This window comes from Coccinella septempunctata, chromosome 6 (assembly GCF_907165205.1).
Source record: "Coccinella septempunctata chromosome 6, icCocSept1.1, whole genome shotgun sequence".
Classification (NCBI taxonomy): Eukaryota; Metazoa; Arthropoda; class Insecta; order Coleoptera; family Coccinellidae; genus Coccinella; species Coccinella septempunctata.
This window is the reverse complement of record NC_058194.1, coordinates 28,503,797-28,520,937: the sequence shown is the minus strand read 5'-3', so window position 1 is coordinate 28,520,937 and position 17,141 is coordinate 28,503,797. Positions and strand designations below refer to the sequence as shown.

General features: G+C 37.8%; 3 protein-coding genes across 5 annotated transcripts; 1 reads left to right on the top strand and 2 right to left on the bottom strand.

The window, feature by feature from the left end:
- Nucleotides 1-520: 520 nt before the first annotated feature.
- Nucleotides 521-11,658, bottom strand: LOC123314760 (neurexin-4). 3 transcript variants are annotated; one of them, XM_044900094.1, is made up of 15 exons: nt 11,487-11,658; nt 10,949-11,053; nt 9,946-10,142; nt 8,016-8,157; nt 7,545-7,748; nt 7,322-7,488; nt 7,084-7,263; nt 6,866-7,027; nt 6,535-6,806; nt 6,093-6,473; nt 4,114-4,466; nt 3,345-3,668; nt 2,339-3,286; nt 1,423-1,560; nt 521-1,178 (listed from the first exon to the last, which is right to left on the bottom strand). In XM_044900094.1, exons 1-15 carry the CDS (start codon nt 11,548-11,550, stop codon nt 988-990), a joined length of 3,828 nt encoding a protein of 1,275 aa, XP_044756029.1. In that variant the 5' UTR covers nt 11,551-11,658; the 3' UTR covers nt 521-987. The 3 variants fall into 3 exon arrangements, with proteins under 3 accessions (XP_044756029.1, XP_044756031.1, XP_044756032.1); XM_044900096.1 differs by lacking the exon at nt 9,946-10,142 and adding an exon at nt 8,605-8,801; XM_044900097.1 differs by lacking the exons at nt 10,949-11,053; nt 11,487-11,658 and adding an exon at nt 8,605-8,801 and having other exon boundaries at nt 9,946-10,080.
- Nucleotides 11,659-11,879: 221 nt separating this feature from the next.
- LOC123314761 (E3 ubiquitin-protein ligase Iruka) lies at nt 11,880-14,131 on the top strand. The gene is made up of 6 exons (XM_044900098.1): nt 11,880-12,154; nt 12,234-12,329; nt 12,382-12,479; nt 12,546-12,742; nt 12,847-13,125; nt 13,381-14,131. Exons 1-6 carry the CDS (start codon nt 12,080-12,082, stop codon nt 13,482-13,484), a joined length of 849 nt encoding a protein of 282 aa, XP_044756033.1. The 5' UTR covers nt 11,880-12,079; the 3' UTR covers nt 13,485-14,131.
- A 397-nt stretch (nt 14,132-14,528) lies between these two features.
- On the bottom strand, nt 14,529-16,520 carry LOC123315732. The gene is made up of 4 exons (XM_044901563.1): nt 15,266-16,520; nt 14,952-15,020; nt 14,728-14,817; nt 14,529-14,672 (listed from the first exon to the last, which is right to left on the bottom strand). The coding sequence occupies exons 1-4, from the start codon at nt 16,214-16,216 to the stop codon at nt 14,592-14,594; spliced, it is 1,191 nt and encodes a 396-aa protein (XP_044757498.1). The 5' UTR covers nt 16,217-16,520; the 3' UTR covers nt 14,529-14,591.
- Nucleotides 16,521-17,141: the final 621 nt, after the last annotated feature.

Here is a 17,141-nt window from a genome sequence, read left to right as displayed (position 1 = left end):
GTTCAAAAAGCGAAAAGTTATATCTTACGTCAGAAACCACTAATTTATATGGCGTTTTCAATCAGGAAAAAAATAGGAAAATTTTTTCATTGAAGAACGTATGTTCATTCATGTTATCCACTTTCCGAGCTAAAATGCTTTTTTTAATGAATTCCCACATAAAAAAATTTCTCGAAAAGTCTAGCCATTCGCTACAATTCGAAACCTGCTGACATTGAAAAAAGACGTTCGTGAAGTGCTGCCATCTTTTCGATGAAAGTCCCTTGATATTCTTAGAATGGCCTCACTGGCTAATCTAACTCTCACAAGATGAAGAAGTGTGAGATCTGTAATGATCTCCAGTGCCCTATTTAGACACGTTCTGGTAGCTCTAGTGATGCAAACATGGGCTAGTCTTTGTATTCTACCGGCGATTTTCCTCGTACTGTTTTAACTTGTCCTGTCTTGACAGGTTATTACATAGATCGCAGTATTTTTGGGTTATATCCCTAAGTTTGGGAATGGGAAAAACAAAACACAATTAAATTTATCTTCGTTATATTTCTTGGAAAATATGTATAATGTGAGTCGTTACTATCATCAGAATCCTGCTCTAAAGCACCTACGTGCTTCAAGTATATAAATTCAATTCAGTCCAGTTTAATATCGAGTGCTCAAAAAATGAGTGAGCAAAAACTTTACAAGAAATACTCGAACACCTTAGTTCAAACAGTTTCACCAATTTAATAAATAAGAATATAAAAAACTTTTTGTTAGTACAGTAAATGTTTGTAGATATAATTTCGAAATAAATACAAAAAAAAAATATATAAAAACTTAACTTAAAATGGACGGTTTAAGAATAAGTCAAAGAGAATAATACTATATGAAAACACATTTCAAGAAATGGAATTAACTCAGGTATCCAAGCATTATGTAATACCAAAATGTCTAAAATTATCAAGGTACTTGAAACCAACTACTCTACATGTAAAGGCCTTTGATGTACTATATAAACCACTCTTTCCTTTTCTGTACATGGTGACCTGTAGTACCGCAAACCACGGCCGTATCAGGATCTAAAGCGCTCTCCGCACCTGCATCTTCTTGGGTCAGATATTCTCCCTTATGCCTATGTATGAACCTCCCAATAACGATCAACAAGATTACCAAGGCCAAGAAAAGGATAGCCAAAACACCTGGAAACATCCGATCAGTATAACAAACCTACAATATTTAGTGCAGTTTCTGAGAGAAAAAACCGAATAAACCGTTCAGAAACAAACTCCTCAGTATCTCTTAAGTAACTTTAACGATGAATGGTTATAAATATACCCAAAATAGTCACAAAAAGTTATCATTGAAAGTAACAAAGGAAAGTTAACGAACACTTTATAAAGAAGACGAATAAACCGACCCTTAAAGTTCCTGAAAGCTACTTACCACCCAGAATTGCCGAATTTGTTCGATTGTAGGCCTTCCTGAGCTTATCTTCATCTAGCTGAGGTGGTGGTCTGGTTGGGATTATGTCAGGGGGATGGGTGATTGGTTCAACACCACAATAATCTTCGTTTAAGGCACCTGAAGGCAAACAATATAATGAAGGAATGATCACGCCTCAACAGGGAGGCAATGAATACAATAATAAGAATTTATTTAGATGCTTACTACCCGTCGATATGAATATCAACAAGTGTTACCATCTGAATTTAACTAGCCAATTTGCCATCGTCAGAACAACTAAATGGAGAACGTTCCACTGAAGAAGAGCAGATGCAGACCGTGGTTCCGGTCTCATTTGGCCCCGTCAGAGCAACACAGCTCTTTCTCCGATGGAAAAAGGGTTGGAATTGATAGACCTTAATTAGATAGTAGTAGTCGCTTTTGAGTAGTACTCGAGCGTCATCCAGTATGAAACAAGATGCCGTTCAATCCCCCCCAGATGAAGACAATGGCCCATATTTCCTCTAAGTAGGCTGGCCTGCTTATTGCAACATGCGTGTGAGAATTGAGAAGGTGGGAGCACGTTCAGTTCACGCAGAAATGTTGCCATCGGTAAAATATAGAAGGAAGGGTTTCGATCTGATCCTGTTTCATACTGGATGGCGCTCGAGTATCACTTGATAATACTCAGCAGCTACTACCAGCATTTAATTAGAGTCCATGAATTCCAAGCGTTTTTCCATTGGAGATGGAACTTTGGTTGCTATGATGAGGTCAAATGAGACCGAACCATGGTCAGCGTCTGCTTTTCTTTGGTGGAACGTTTTCCATTTAGTTGTCCTGACGATGGCAACACTTCCAGTGTGTTCTTTATTGTAGTAGTGTTTCCGATAGCATTTTAAGTGGCTGTACTCACCTCCTATTGACTTGACGTTTCCGGGACCTTCCTGCTGGAACAGCAACTTGAGAGGGTATATATCGTCGAATTCCACCCTCGATATACAACCCACGAAACCCTCACTGATAGACTCGTTCCTACCGATATACATGTACTGTATGTTGTTAAACTGGGCGTCCGCCGAAGCTTTGATGCTGAAGTTGAACTCCCTAGGCTTGTAATTGTCCACCTGCATCACCAACGTCGAACCGGAATTCTTACGCGACAACCTCAAATCGTGATACTGCCCGAGACCGAAATGCTTCTCCGGATAGATGATCTCCTGCCTCTCGAAACCGAAGTCGAACACCACCCTCAAATGGCCGGAATTCGACACCATGATCGTCATGTACTCCTTGGATATGTTCGAGTAGAATCCCAACAAGAATCCCCTGGGGTTGGCGGTGGTGAAGCCGACTCGGATGTGTTCGGCTATCGTCGACCTCCACGAACCCATGAAATCGTACTTGATCATCGAGCTCGGCTTCATGTTGACACCGATCTCGTCCGCGCATATGGGACCTTTGAAGGCCGTCCACCTACAGTCGCAGGTGTAGCTGTCGTAGTGTTCGAAACAGGTGCCGTTGTTCAGGCAGGGGGAACTCTCGCATTTACCCACGCAACCTTCGGAGATTCCGAAGGCGCCTCTTCTCGCGTAGCTCCTCAAATCTATGTGTTCGCCGTTTATGAGCAACGCCCTAATGCAACCCGTGAAACCGTCCCTGTATTCCGTATTGGCCCCGATGACTAGATCGGTGGTCAGGTGTAAAGCTCTGAACGGACCTGGGGGTTCCCTGACCTCAGCCTTAAGAGCGCCGTCTACGACCAACATCGACTCTTTTCTATTCCTCTCCACCAACACCGAATGCCATTCGTCGTTGGAAAGTTTGTAAGACGTTTCTCTCACGACAGACACAGGGCCGGATCCTGAAACAGTAAAACGTGAACGAATTCCGAACGAAAAAAATCAAAATCGATTCCTCACCTGCTTGGTATTGGAATTGTAGACGGTTACCGCTGACTATGCTCAATTTGATGTAATCGTGCGGTCCCTTGGAGTGGAACAGAACCGCGTTTTCCGAGGCTGTTCTGAATTCGAAATAGATGTCACCACCGTGGCCCATATCGAAAGTGGGCAGGTTGATTGTCGCCTCGTCCACCCTGAAAGTGACTACGTTGTTGAAGAGATCGTCTCCCTCGCATATCAGGGGTCCCAAGGTGTACCGACCCTCTTTTTCATCCAGGGCGTTTCCTGTGTCGCCGAATCTCAGTTGTTTCACTGGGAGGTTCTCTTTGTCCACGATATCGCCTGGAAAAAACATAGAAAGCATGCCAATCAAAGAGTTAATCCTATCAGAGAACCCTGTCTTCGACTAGAAGCCACCAAGGTGGGTTTACTATCTCCCCTACGAAGAAGAGCTAGAGCCCTAGATCTTAGAGGAAAAGCCATCCCAAAGTACCTGGCGAAAATTGATTCAGAATGTTTCTCTTACAGTTTTTTTCTTCCTCGAAAACTCTTCAGAGTCCAAGTTGGGCAAGCTCTCATAGCCCCAGTGATGCAATTACAGGGTAGCCTGTTCCCACTTACCTTGACATGCCAGACTGTTGCCCCTTTGGAGATCATTGGGCTAACTATCATCAAGTACATCCAACGTGGTATTTTTGGGTTACACCCCCAAGTTTTACCACCTTAACGTCAAGATATTGACTCAGAAACACTATAGGAAAGATTACATAACCTCCAACCACATTACCTGCATCCACCTGCCAAGTGTCTAATCCCGCGTCGCAGTTACACCATTTCGTCCGGTCCACGCAGCTTCCCATGATTCCGCATTCGCATTTCCTGGAGTTGGGCAGGGCGCCGCCCCAGTAATCCATGTTCTGGTTGTGTCTGGAAACCCACCACGAGTAAGGGTTGAAGTTCATCTCGTCCGACGGCGAGTTGAAGAGCCTGGCCCCCTTGCAGGCGTACTGAAGGTGCTGACGACAGGTCGACGAACGGTTGACGAGGGCGTTTATCTGATCGTCGCTCGCCTCGTAGTGTATGTCCTGGACGAAGCTTCCGGGCTCTTGGAAACCGTCTACCGGCGTCGTTTCTTGGTTACTGCAAAAAAATTGTAAGTTATCGTATACACTGTAATGAATCCCAGTTTTCTGAGGAAAATTTGAGTTCATTTTAGTGCATTCCTTTCGTTTCATATTTCCGCCTTTGAAAATATTTAATTCTTTAATATTCAGTACGTTAACTCCGATAGGCAGAGTAAATGTAAAAAACCGTTTATTTATGTTTAACGTTGTTTTTCTTGCATGCCGTTGAAGATTTCGACGTTTTTCTGATGTTGATATGCGATAAACCGGAGCTGACGACGTTTTTCATTCTTGTCGCATTCTGGAATTTTCAGATTTTCAACGTGTGGGCCTATAAAAGCTTTGACTCTTTTACTTTCGACTCTTTAACTTTGACTGTTTTACTCTTTTGTCTCTTTAGTTAGTTTACGCTCCGTACTTTTCTCTGCATTTCGATTTTAATTGTGTGCGCGACAAGCCGTTCAGCAAATTTAGAATAAATTCTGTATTAAGAAGTTAGTGCCCTTAGGAAATAATTTTTAGTTTTCGTTTGTTTTCCGCGAGTGCCTGAAACAAAGGAAATAGGTCCCCGTCTTTACCGTTCAGTTTCTTAATTAGACCTACACCGGTTACTTCTTTGACTTTGACGCTACTGTACTGTATCGCTTTCTGTTATATTTTATCGTATTTTACCCTGTTTCGCGAGTCTGACTTTTCCCTTCGCTATAAGTCATGGCGCGTAAGCCCTTGGGGTACTGAAGGGAAAGTCCCGTAAACCCCCCTGCCCGCGTCATAAGTGTTGAATCCGAAATCTCTTCTTTTCTATCAGTCATGGCGCGTAAGCCCTTGGGGTAGAGAATAAGAGATACCGCTCGTCGTCAGTGAAATCCCGTAGTTGCGCTAAAAATAGACCTTTTCTTCGCTATCAGTCATGGAGCGTTAGCCCTTGGGGTAGCGAATAAGAGTCTCGAATAGACCCGCCCTGGTTGTGTTTCTTTTCATTGGAGAAATGCAATTAATTACACCCCGATACCGTATAGCAAGTCATTTCACTTCTCGAGGTCATCCTTAGTATTCATTTCGTCAGTTCTGGTTGACGCATTTTATCGAACCACCTTTGATTTTCACTGTACCCGGTATAAACTTTATAAAGTGCTCGTGACCGGATAGAATTTCCCGAATGTATGTTTGCTGATAGACTCGCTCACATTTCATACCTACATATATATCCGTTGAACATATAATCAGTTTCCGAAGGTGTGAATAAACTAGTACATAATTTAATTTTGACTACTTCGTTATCGCTACCACCCTAGATAACAGCGAACTCTGTCTCCGACTAGCAGCTACTCTGGTAGGTTTGCTATTCTTCCTAGTGAAAAGAATAGCTGGCGCTCGAGATAAGTTTTCTCCGTTTTTTCCTCAACTGAAAAAGTTTAAAAGGTCGTAAATTTCCTTCCAACAAGGAGGTAATAAAAGCTGTGGAGGTCTGGTTCGCAGAGCAAGATGAAACATTTTTTTTTTAAGTTCTAGCAGTTTCGCTGTAATAAAAGTACCCAATCAAGAGGAGAATATGTTCAGTAATAAAATACTTTGACATCAAAATTTTGTTTGGTTCTAAAGTAGGCTAAGAATTTTTCAATATATCCCCGTATAGACTTACTTATGACGTAAAACAGTGGCCACGCGACCGTTCGGATAAAACTCGCAGGTAACAGGGAACGGCGCTAGAGGACCGCTACCGTCGACGTCGATCTTGATGTCGGCCCTCTGACCAACGGCTTGCATCTTCTTGTGGGCCTCGCACGACAACGCATTGACGGAGGTGTGACAGACTGCGCCGCCGTAGCCGGTACCAGAACAGTCGCAGAAAAACTCGAACTCGTTCTGCTTGCAGATTCCGCCGTGCTGGCAGGGATTCGGACTGCAGCGGTCGATCATGCGACAGGCGTCGAAGGCTATCTCACCCTCACAGCAAAACTCGTCTTTCCTCCAGTCTGTCGGGAGTTTGTAGCTGCCGTCAATCCCAATCGTCCTCATGCATCTAAAATCATCCGATATTAAGGTAAACACTGCTTAAAAAGAATAAACCGCGGACTGCCTACCCTACAAACCCTGCCATGTGCCTCCCGGATGCCCCTATAGTCGCAGTTATCCCTCCAGCGATAAAATAGAGGGCGCCAGTTCTTATCGAGAGCAAACGCGTTGTTCTCATAGGTCGATTGTCCAAATTCACGACTAAAGAGTTAGTGGTTATGGTCAAAATAAGCGTATGCCATTTGCCATCATTGTAAGTATCCTCGTAATTATCGAAAATAACCCTGGGACTCTCACGTGTCACCAATTCAACTTTCAACTTTCCTTCTTCCAGAAATACCTGGAATGAATCGGTATGAAATCCACACAATTCAAAAACCCGAATTCATGCATACTTACAGCAACGTAACCAGTGGACGAAAAGCTGTGATATAAAATCAAACCAGTTCTTTCGTAAGTTCTAAAAGCGAAGGAAACGTTAAGCGACTTCATCCCTTCATATCCACTGAGTTTAGCGAAGGAACGTTGAGTCAAAAAAGTGACTGGTATAATTGGGGGTTCCTAAAAAACAAAAAGTAATAACCAAGGTACGAGAGAGACTTTACATTTCAACTTACGGGACAAGAATACAAAGTATTGACTTTTTCGTATCGGAAGGCAGCTTCGCCGTATTGGAACGCCTGCTTAACATCCTTGAATAAGTTCGTGGAGTTGAGGTAGAGGTTTTCTAGGCACCCTGTGAAATTTTGCACTACTACTAAACCTTCCTGAACGTTTGGTACTCCTCCAATATAAAACTGAAACAAGTTAAATTCGTATAGAGTGGTAAATAAGATATTTGAAATTTAGGCTTACCTCTCTATTCAGATTAAGCCTGTTGTATTCCCCTTTTATTTTATCCTGGACGAAGACACGATCAACTGAAAGTAGTATATCTCTGCGATTTCTTGATACCACAACATCGTGCCAAATGTTATCATCCAGCAAGCTTCCAATGCTCAGACTCGTCACTTGACCAGAACCTAAACAAAATTACCGTTGTGCAAAAGATGAAAACACAGGGTTATGCAGACAGTACCTAAATCGATGTTCAGAAGAAGTTGATTATCTCGCATTTGTAAGGCAATGTAATCTCCCTGAGTACCCCTGCTATACAAGATTATGCCATTGGCCGCTGATGTCTTGAATCTGAACCTTATGTTCTCTCTTGAGGCTGAAATGGGATCTCGAAGCAAATTCAACATTAACAACGCGGTTCCATTGAAATACATGTCATCAGCGTCTGAAAAAAACACAAATGATGCATATTTTCTGTATTATTTTACGAAAACTCATTGAGAATTTCAGAATTTCGGTTTTTTCCTAAAATTTCATACTTTTTCAAATATTGTAACATAATTATCAAACAAACAGCTTTGCCAAGTTAAGATTCGTAGGTCCACCTCTTTGCGGCGTTGCCACATCGTGTCTATGACATGTCCACAACCTTCGCGACATAACTAACTTCATTTCGTAACCATTTTCTCAATGAATTGATTCAATTACTTACCATATTCACAACCAAACAGTTCCACTCTCATAGATATTCTGTTTCTCCATCTAATAGGGTTTATTCTCACCCATTGGGCAATGATGGGGATTTCAAAACTATTTTGATTGAAGGAATCATCATCAGTGTTACCCCTGAAGACCTAAAACATTGTTTGCAAGATGCTGCCGTCAGGAGAACTTCAAGAACAAGATGAAAATGTTGAATAAATTTCACTTCAAGTAACAGCAGAGTTTGAATACTATTATTTCGCTAATCAAAATGTCTTTTATTGAAAAAACAAGTAAAATGTTCCTGAAAAGTTTAAGGGGTAAAGGTTTTTAGTATGTTCACCATGATTATTATGTTCCAGTCTCTAAACAATATTGAAAAAGGCCAGTTGACCTGAAAAACCTTTACCTTTTTATTAGAAAATCGGAAATGGTTAATGCAAATAGTGAATGAAAATTAGCGACCAACTTTACCACGTGAAATTTTGTGTATGTACAGCAGAAAGTGCAGGGGAGAAGTTTTTTTATGATCAATTACATTTCACTTCGTTATCGTTTATGGTCGAAACACGTTTGATGAGATTTTAAAATCAAAGCACCTCGGCATTTCCTTGTGCATCCGTGAAAATCTTCCATCCTTCACCGTCGTCAGAATACTGAACCATGAATTCGGTTACGAATTCACCACTTCCAGCAAGGCCCTTAGTTTCAATGGAAGTTATTTCAGAACGACCTCCCAGGTCCCAGGTGAGGAAATTATACATGGTATTCTCCGTAGGCGACCAAGCGGATCTACCTGGTTTATGGTTAATACCAAAGCAATGTTAGTAGTGCAGAATAAGTAGGAATTTGTGTCTTGATGATCCATTCATTCAATTAGAAGTAAAATGTTTATTGATTGGTGGAAATTAAAAGCAGAAAACTGATCTATGTACAAATGTCTTGGGCAGATTTAAAAATGAATGAGTCATCAAGAAGAAGATTTGAAAAAGAAAGAGATCTTAAGATGTTGTGAAATCAACAATCCACACTGTTCATAAATATACAATTTTTTCTTCAGACTTTTTTTATTTTACAATGTCATATTCAACTTTTAATGAATTATTTCATATGGAACTATATTTTTATTTGAAAAGCTCCATCACCTGCTCAATATTCACTGAGAATAATCAACTACTAAAAACGAAAGATTAGGTAGACAAGAAGAATAACAAGAACTAATATGCCAAAATTCTTCTACACTACAATAATAATGAAATCAGCATGATTGTTTAGTCACGATCAACATGCAATATCAAAGAATGAAACATGCATATAGAGAATTGAAAAAGCAATAAGAAATAAAGAAATATATAATCAAATACCACTATTTCATAATACAACTTTTTCAAATACTTTTATCTATTAATACTGTTGGTATCAAACTTAGAGACTGAAAAGCACACCAAATATTTTCGATATCTGATCTCCATATACCTTAATAGATAAAAAATAAAATGAATACTTTTGAACAAAGTATGTACCTACAAAGAGATTACAGCATTTTAATCTGCATTGACTCTCATAAAGACAGGTGTAAGCTACATTCATAAGAGATACAGACACTTGTTAACAAGTGCTAGCTTATAAGTGTTTGTTATGGTTTCAAAGGACGTAGATTTAGAATACTAAAAAAATGTTTCTGTCTGCGTGTTTGTCATGTGTGTGGGTGTAATCAATTTATGGTCACGCTAAAAGTCGCAATTTTGAAGCAATCCAGCTAAATTTCGGCCGATATGGAGATTTCTAGGAAAATAATTTGGGAAAAACTCAACATTTCTTCATTATAAATATGGCTATTGACTTGAGAGCAATAGAAACTTGGAGAATTCCCAGACGGTTCTTGAATCTGATAATTTCTTCAACCTATATATTTGAAAGCGTAATGAATATCTTCTCACCATAGTATTGCCACCTGGTTCTTTATAATCGGCATAATCCAAGCCATTGGTTCCATAACTTATACTATATTCCATGACATACTCATTGGCGAATGGTCTACCTCTGGTCATGATTCCAGTTACATTCATTATCTGCCCCAAGTCAAAGATCAATTGCTGATCGAAGTCATTGTCCTTGGCAGTCCAAGCATTTGAACCTAATTCACAGCTTTTAGACAAATATCGAAGAGCATTTTTGTATCTTATGTTAAGGTTCTTTTTTACCTTTGCACCCATAGTTAGATCAAGAAGAAGCTTATGATCACTAAGAAAATTGAATCTAAGCAATATAAATGGAAAATTTCTGAGGAACTCATCAGATGCGTGAAATTGCAGAAAAAAATCAAGAATTTATTAATTAAACAGGGAAAACTATTCCCACTTGACCCTTACAATTAATTGCAATTTAATAAAGGGAGAATTATCCAGGATACATGTGTTGGCATTTTGAAGTTATGTTGAAATATGTGTCTGAATTATTTTACACAGTATGAAATATTAAAAACCTTCATGGGGTCAATATACATGGAAAGACAAGCTATTGAATCCTTGAAGAATCCAAGAAAATCAGCAAAGCCATGGTGTGAGGGTTCCACCCTAGCAACTTAAGTTTTATCAATATTGAAGGGTTACCACCACCAGATACATCAATAATCCCTCAGGTCAATATATATTGATTATTTTCTTCCTATCAGAATTGGAGATACTCATATGAACCTCACTTTCGAATTTTCTTCCCGTTGAAATAAAATCTCATTTAAAATTGTTGGTATTTCACTCAAGCACAAAAAAATTGAGTAAGAAAAAATAAGAACTACGATGAGCATATTTCTAACAGTGTTAGTGATAATAAAAATTGAGCTAAATACATCTATCTATTAAAGCAAAATAACAAAACAATGACTACAAAGCCAAGTGCAAACTTTTTGTTCCTGATATTCCACATTAGACTAAGTTTATTTACCATATATGTTTATATTCTGGGGGCCCCTTTCTGGCATATAAGAGGTGGCTGTGATAACAGCTCTGTCAGATAAGGCAATATTACATTCATCCTGTGCATAAAAATCTGGAAAAAATATATAATTTTACCACATAGTTCTGGAGACATAGTTAACGATATATTAAAGGATATTTAATTGATGACTCATTGAAATGATATTTCTGAAGATCTTGGAGATTATCTCAGATTGCGTCACTCTAGACTTAATTCCCTTAAAATAAAACCTATAGGAAATAAAAAAAGATGATTCGATTTACATGTAAAGTATCTTTTCCAAAGACAAATTAATTTTGCAGACTAGGAGGATTGACCACCCAGAAGTGAAGCTGCGTGGATTGAATATACTTTTTTATTATAATGCAACCGGGATGCTCAGTTAAAGATTAAGAGAAAATGTAAAATTATATATATATAATATCTATATTCCCCCTTTTCAGAAATACATGTTCTGCAGCTTTAAATATCCATACATGTTCCTTAAATTGCAAAAATTACTCACCCCCAAAAACGAAACATATATTAAAATATACCGTTAGAAAACAATAGTAAATTTTCATATTCATAACAAAATTTGTATCACTTGAATTGTCATAAATTTAAAAAACATGGGTGTTGAATGTTTTTCAAATAAACATAACTCCACTGAACTGATGCCTGGTTTGACAATTAACGTCATTATTAGATGACACATCATAGAAGGTCAAAACTGAAATCTGAACTATTCAATTTAAAAATCTTTTGTTTAAAAAAAATCATAACTCCATGAACCTTTTGTGATATTGATATTCAGTTTTATCAGCTTCATTTCATGCTATATCTTTTCCATTTCAAAAATTAACTTCTACTGAGAATATCAGCTTTTAATTTGGGCGATTTTGAAATTTATCAAACCTAAATATCAGATCACAGAAATAAAGTGTAGCCTCTTTAAAAAGTTTGACATTTGAACCGACTTAACACTACAACACATATTTTGGAGGTCAAAGTAAAAATGAGGAAAACGACAGAATTGATAATAAGTTGGTTATTTTTTTAATGACAAATTAACAAATTTCACGCAAACTACTGGAAACGAACGCTTTGGATTGAAAAATGGCTGAAGCTGCAGTAGATGCTTTGAGATTTTATTGCCACTTGTGCAATAAACGTTTCCAATCTGCTTCTTCAGTAAGTCTTATGAATGAGCAATCTCTCAAAAATGATGTTTAATTTATGATGTAAATTAATCATTTTGGCACCTTTACAGTCTTTCACTTGCCCTTTCTGTTCTAATGGTTTCATCGAAGAAGTCTCTGAGCAAACCGAAATAGATGGGGATATGTCAGATGGTGATGAGTTTGGGGTGAGCATTCAGTTTTTTGGAGAATGAAACATTTGAACATATCACATTTTAGGTACATATCAGAGATATACTTATGCCTGGGATGGTACCTTTTATTGAAACACGTTCAGGTAGATCCCAGCCTCTGGAAGTTCCACGAGCAGGAGGAAGGTAATTTATAGAATTATAATGAATGCATCATTAACCTCAGTAAAATTGTGTGATATCCATTTATAGATCACGAGGTCCTTCTCAACATCATCATGTACATCCCCACCCATTTAGGCCAAACATTGAGAATTTTATTCAAGATGTAATAATTAATTTGGGAGGCAATATGCAGTTTTTCTTGGGTAACCCTGGTGATTATGCATGGGGAAGGGAAGGCCTGGATTCTATTATTACTCATCTCTTGAACCAAATGGATTCTACAGGTAGGTCCTTGCATTGTTGCCGAATAAATTCAGCTATGACTACGTACTTTGTATAGTATTTAGTATGTTAGCTTGGGAATTGCTTTTATCAAATATTTTTGCAGGCCCTCCCCCTTTAGGAAAAGAAGTTATAGATTCTTTACCAGTCGTACAAATCGAGGAAGATCAAGTGAACAAAAAACTGCAATGTTCAGTTTGTTGGGAGGACTTTGTTTTAAATGAAGATGTACGACAATTACCATGTTCACATGTTTATCACGACGGTTGTATAAGGCCCTGGCTTGAACTACATGGCACATGTCCCATTTGTAGGCAAAACTTAGGAAACAATGAACAGCAAAATAGTGACATTCATTTACCGGATACTGAAAGTCTAATTATTGGTAAATATAAAAGTTTTTTGTCCTTCGTAATAATATTTATATTCCTGGTTTCATGACTATTATGTCATATTTTGATAGATGACAACAATTGTCATATTTTTGACAAATGACATGACTATTATGTCATATTTTGACAGATGACATTTAAGTACTGGGGCTTGAAATTGAGAGTCATTCAAGGGTCTAGTGTCTCATATGAGACACTTGCAAATGATTATAAGCATGAATGTTTCCCAACTCAGGCTTCCATTCTAGGTCCAAGCGTTGTTGAACGAGCTCATGGTTCCACCGATCAACCTGCAAGTTCCAGTAGTTCAGATAATTCCGACATGATGAGAACAAGATTCAGTAGAGATTGAGATCACTAATTGTTTTATTTTTCTGATTATCTCTTTTCAACATGGATTTCATATTAAATTTATTTATTGAGTATGCCATCATCAGTTGAGGGGTTTGAATAAATAAGATCATAATGCTACATTTTTGCTGAATCGTTTTTAAAGGAAAAATAATGTAGCTTTCATTATATGTATGTGTTGTGGAAGCTGTGTTGAACTCATTGGATCAATAAATTGAGTTCATGAAATTATAACAAAAATGATTATTCATTTGAGCCCTTCAGTTCTTTTATGATTCGTTTTTTATGGACAATTCAATTTGTTATACAACTTGTGTAAATTTTTTTCTGAATGTAGATAAGGAATTCATAAATCTGTTTTGTATTGGTAGCTTCGTATCCTGAAACTGATCTAAAGCCAAGGAAATAATTTTTTTCGCATGTACTTGTAATCTAAACAACAAAGTCATGTTGATGTTTTTAGAGGAATATTGATGTTTGTCATTTCTCCGTAATGAAATGGGAATGACAAGCCATGGATAGTGAAAATAATGATATTGAATAATGATAATGGCACAGCTTTTCATTTTTCCAGAAATTCACTTCAAAAGCTGAATAAATGTTGTTGTCATCAATTTAAACTAATAAAATGGTTTGCTTGAAAAGGTTTTTTTGTGTTTTAAATTCTCAAATTAGTAAAAAGGCGAATGAATTTCTGCGAAAGAAAATATTTCGGAAAGTGACCTTCCCTCGATGCGCCACGTGGCGTTTCATCTACTGACAGCTGTCAAACTTGTCATATTTGTTGATATTACTGTTGAAAAAGTTGGGTTAGGTGTTAGGTTTGACAGTTAAGCCCGACTGGAAAGCTCATAGGCGTAGTTAGGAAGTTTACCTAGAGGGAGAGGGACCTTATGATCGTATATCTTGAGGTGAAAAAGAGGCAAAAGTTATTTCTCGATAAGATCGATATCTCTAGGTTCGGAAACGCCAACCTGAAATATTTTTATAACATTTTCCAATAGAAAAAAAAATTGTTGATACTTTTTATGGAATAACACACGTTATTAGATATCCTATAACACACAAGTTTTAATATAAAAATTCTTCGATTTCTACAGCTCAAGTTCTAGGAATCTTTGTTATTTTTCGAATACTCCAATTCATATTGCATCATCACGAACAAGTAAGTAGATCCTGCAGATATGCACTGAAAAAAAAATTGTTTCTTATTCCATAACTGTCCCATTATATTTGCAAATTACCGAAAATATTAGAGTGTTGTCGATATTGAATAAGTTACAAGCGTTTATGTTCAAATCGCTCTGCATAAGACGTAGTGCAGCTGTTATTGCCTGAAACAAACAATTAGAATCATTTTCAGGTAATATTTGGCATTTAGAAAAGTCAATTCATAAATACATTGTGTGCAAGATCTCAATTCCCATTTCCCATCTTTATTTTATTTTTAAAGTTTTTAAAGACTTACAGACTCATAAGCTTCTTCTTTATCTGGGTGAATATCAATTCCAAGTAGTAATCTCCTTGTTTCAGTTGCCTGTAAAAAATTTCACCATAATCGGAAAAAAACAGTAAGTTTTTGTTATATTCAATCTTTTTTCTGCTCAAATTGAGATAAATTTAAGTACATTTAACCATATATTTTTCTAGAGTAATAGAGTATAGTGTAAAATAGCAATTACAGAAATAATCCCTAATTTAACCTATCCATTTAATTATCTCGAGATTTGAAGAATATAATTTGAAGAACAAATAAAAACTCATATGTGCTGGCATTCTCACCTTATAGTTCAATTCTTTCGATTCTTGGGCTATCAGAAATAGAAGCAGCGAATTGAAAATCGTGTAAACACATAATTCTAGCGTCTCCCCAATATTATCGTGAGAACTATGTATGACAAATTTACACAAAATCAAGTGAATACTTCCGATCAATTTCAAGAACGTCGCTGTTATATTGAGAAGTAAGCATAGGGAAAATAGACTGTTTATTTTTTCCGTCAGTTTGGAATTTTTTATGTGCATACAAACAAAACGTTGTAAATCTTGACTGAAAGTCTCGCAAACTGGTGGATACTTTTTGTGCTTGAGTGATTCGTCGATTTTCATTCTGATCATCGCGTTGATTGTCGTGAAACGTTCTTCCATTATGGTTAAGGCTAGAAGGAAACTAATAAAAACCAGAATTTTGTTGAGGACGGGAAACTGAGCCAACAGCGCGAAAAAGCGTTCTTTGTCCTTTAGGGAAAGAGTTTCCACCAAATTTAGAGCGATGATACACAACATGTAGACAAGGTAAAAACCGAGCAGTCCGAAGGACCATTTTTTGCTACGGCTCTGGTTCCTTAGGTACCTCATCGATCGACTCATGTTCCAAAGCTCCACATCGGATAGTTCAAGCTCCTTCAGTATGTCGTTCAGCTTATTCTTCGCGAAAAAACTGGTCAAAAAACTCCCGATCAGGGTTATCAGAAGGCAGGGAATGTTTGATTTGATTATGAATTTTATTATGCTGGAAGTGGTTTCGAATCGATCGAAAGCTGTGTCATGAAACATTATTGTCACGGCTGACATTGAACATACGACCAAGGAACCATAGGCTAATTTCAGTTTGGAGTATTTAACTTGGGTGTTCGTGATGTCATACGGTACCAAACCGTGCACGAAAAGGGGGTAGGATAATGGCTTCAGTATTTCTTTTAAAGTTTCCATCCCTTTCTTTTGGGACCACATTGTTGATGAGTAACTGTTCTATTACTGTGGAGGAACTAATAAAGTCCCTATATATTAATGAAAGTAGATGTTTGAACAGTATCGAGGATGATTAATCATTTTAAATGCTCATTAAATTGATGTATTGGAGTACGGTGTAATAAGTGTCGGATGAGTGAGGGGAGATAGAGGGTTTTGATGGGGAGTAATTTTAATCTTCTTGTCGCATTTGGGGCGTCATATTATGTCAACGAATTAGTGAGTAGGTATACGAGCTTCAGCTGACTTTGATGGTGTGTTTGTTTTGCAATCAAGGTTGGCTCAGTTTAGCACTCAGATTTTTATGTGGTATCATTATTATTATTATCGGATAAGGTCGTTTTACAGTTTGGCTCAGCCTTTCAGTACGTTTGTTCTACTACCATGTTCAATCCCGAATAGACCGAGTGAATGACCAAAATTGGACCTACCGAGCTTTCAGGCCGAACCACTTAGGTTGCTGAGCTACTTGCATAAAGTAAGTCAAGTGGTGTGTTCTGATGTGGCTACTTGATGGGCTATATAGTTGCTGATAATATTTGCAGGCGGTCAAGGTCAAATGTATTCTGCGACCTTAACAGTTCTACGAGATGTATTAAGAGAAAAATGAGAGTTTTTGAGGCTACACTGCAGTTATTGGATGAAATTGAACAGGGTGTACCCTGGACAGGGTATGGCTTTTGGAAAGGAAGGTAGAGGATGGAAGTGAGGCAGTACGTTTCAAATGTTTGATGGCTTCATAGGCCAAAAGTCAAAGTTTGTTAGTACGATTTAGATCGAAACCTATGTTCACTTGATATTATCAATTAATTTGGTTTTTTGTCACTAACTTATTTGTTTTTTGCATTTTAAGTTAGTTTAGTTAGTTATCACTCCCTACAATCTTTCTACAGAGTGTCTGAACCAG

Excerpts from the sequence above, each read along its gene's own strand:
- LOC123315732 (XM_044901563.1), bottom strand. The coding sequence starts at position 16,216 with ATGTGGTCCCAAAAGAAAGGGATGGAAACTTTAAAAGAAATACTGAAG. Across the intron at positions 15,021-15,265 it reads CGAAAGAATTGAACTATAAG|GCAACTGAAACAAGGAGATT; the intron begins GTGAGAATGCCA and ends AATTTTTTACAG. Across the intron at positions 14,818-14,951 it reads AAGAAGAAGCTTATGAGTCT|GCAATAACAGCTGCACTACG; the intron begins GTAAGTCTTTAA and ends TGTTTGTTTCAG.
- LOC123314760 (XM_044900094.1), bottom strand. The coding sequence starts at position 11,550 with ATGAATATGAAAATTTACTATTGTTTTCTAACGGTATATTTTAATATA. Across the intron at positions 6,474-6,534 it reads CACATGGCAGGGTTTGTAGG|ATGCATGAGGACGATTGGGA; the intron begins GTAGGCAGTCCG and ends GGATGATTTTAG. Across the intron at positions 3,669-4,113 it reads CACTTGGCAGGTGGATGCAG|GCGATATCGTGGACAAAGAG; the intron begins GTAATGTGGTTG and ends TGTTTTTTCCAG.
- LOC123314761 (XM_044900098.1), top strand. The coding sequence starts at position 12,080 with ATGGCTGAAGCTGCAGTAGATGCTTTGAGATTTTATTGCCACTTGTGC. Across the intron at positions 12,330-12,381 it reads CAGATGGTGATGAGTTTGGG|GTACATATCAGAGATATACT; the intron begins GTGAGCATTCAG and ends ATCACATTTTAG. Across the intron at positions 12,743-12,846 it reads GAACCAAATGGATTCTACAG|GCCCTCCCCCTTTAGGAAAA; the intron begins GTAGGTCCTTGC and ends ATATTTTTGCAG.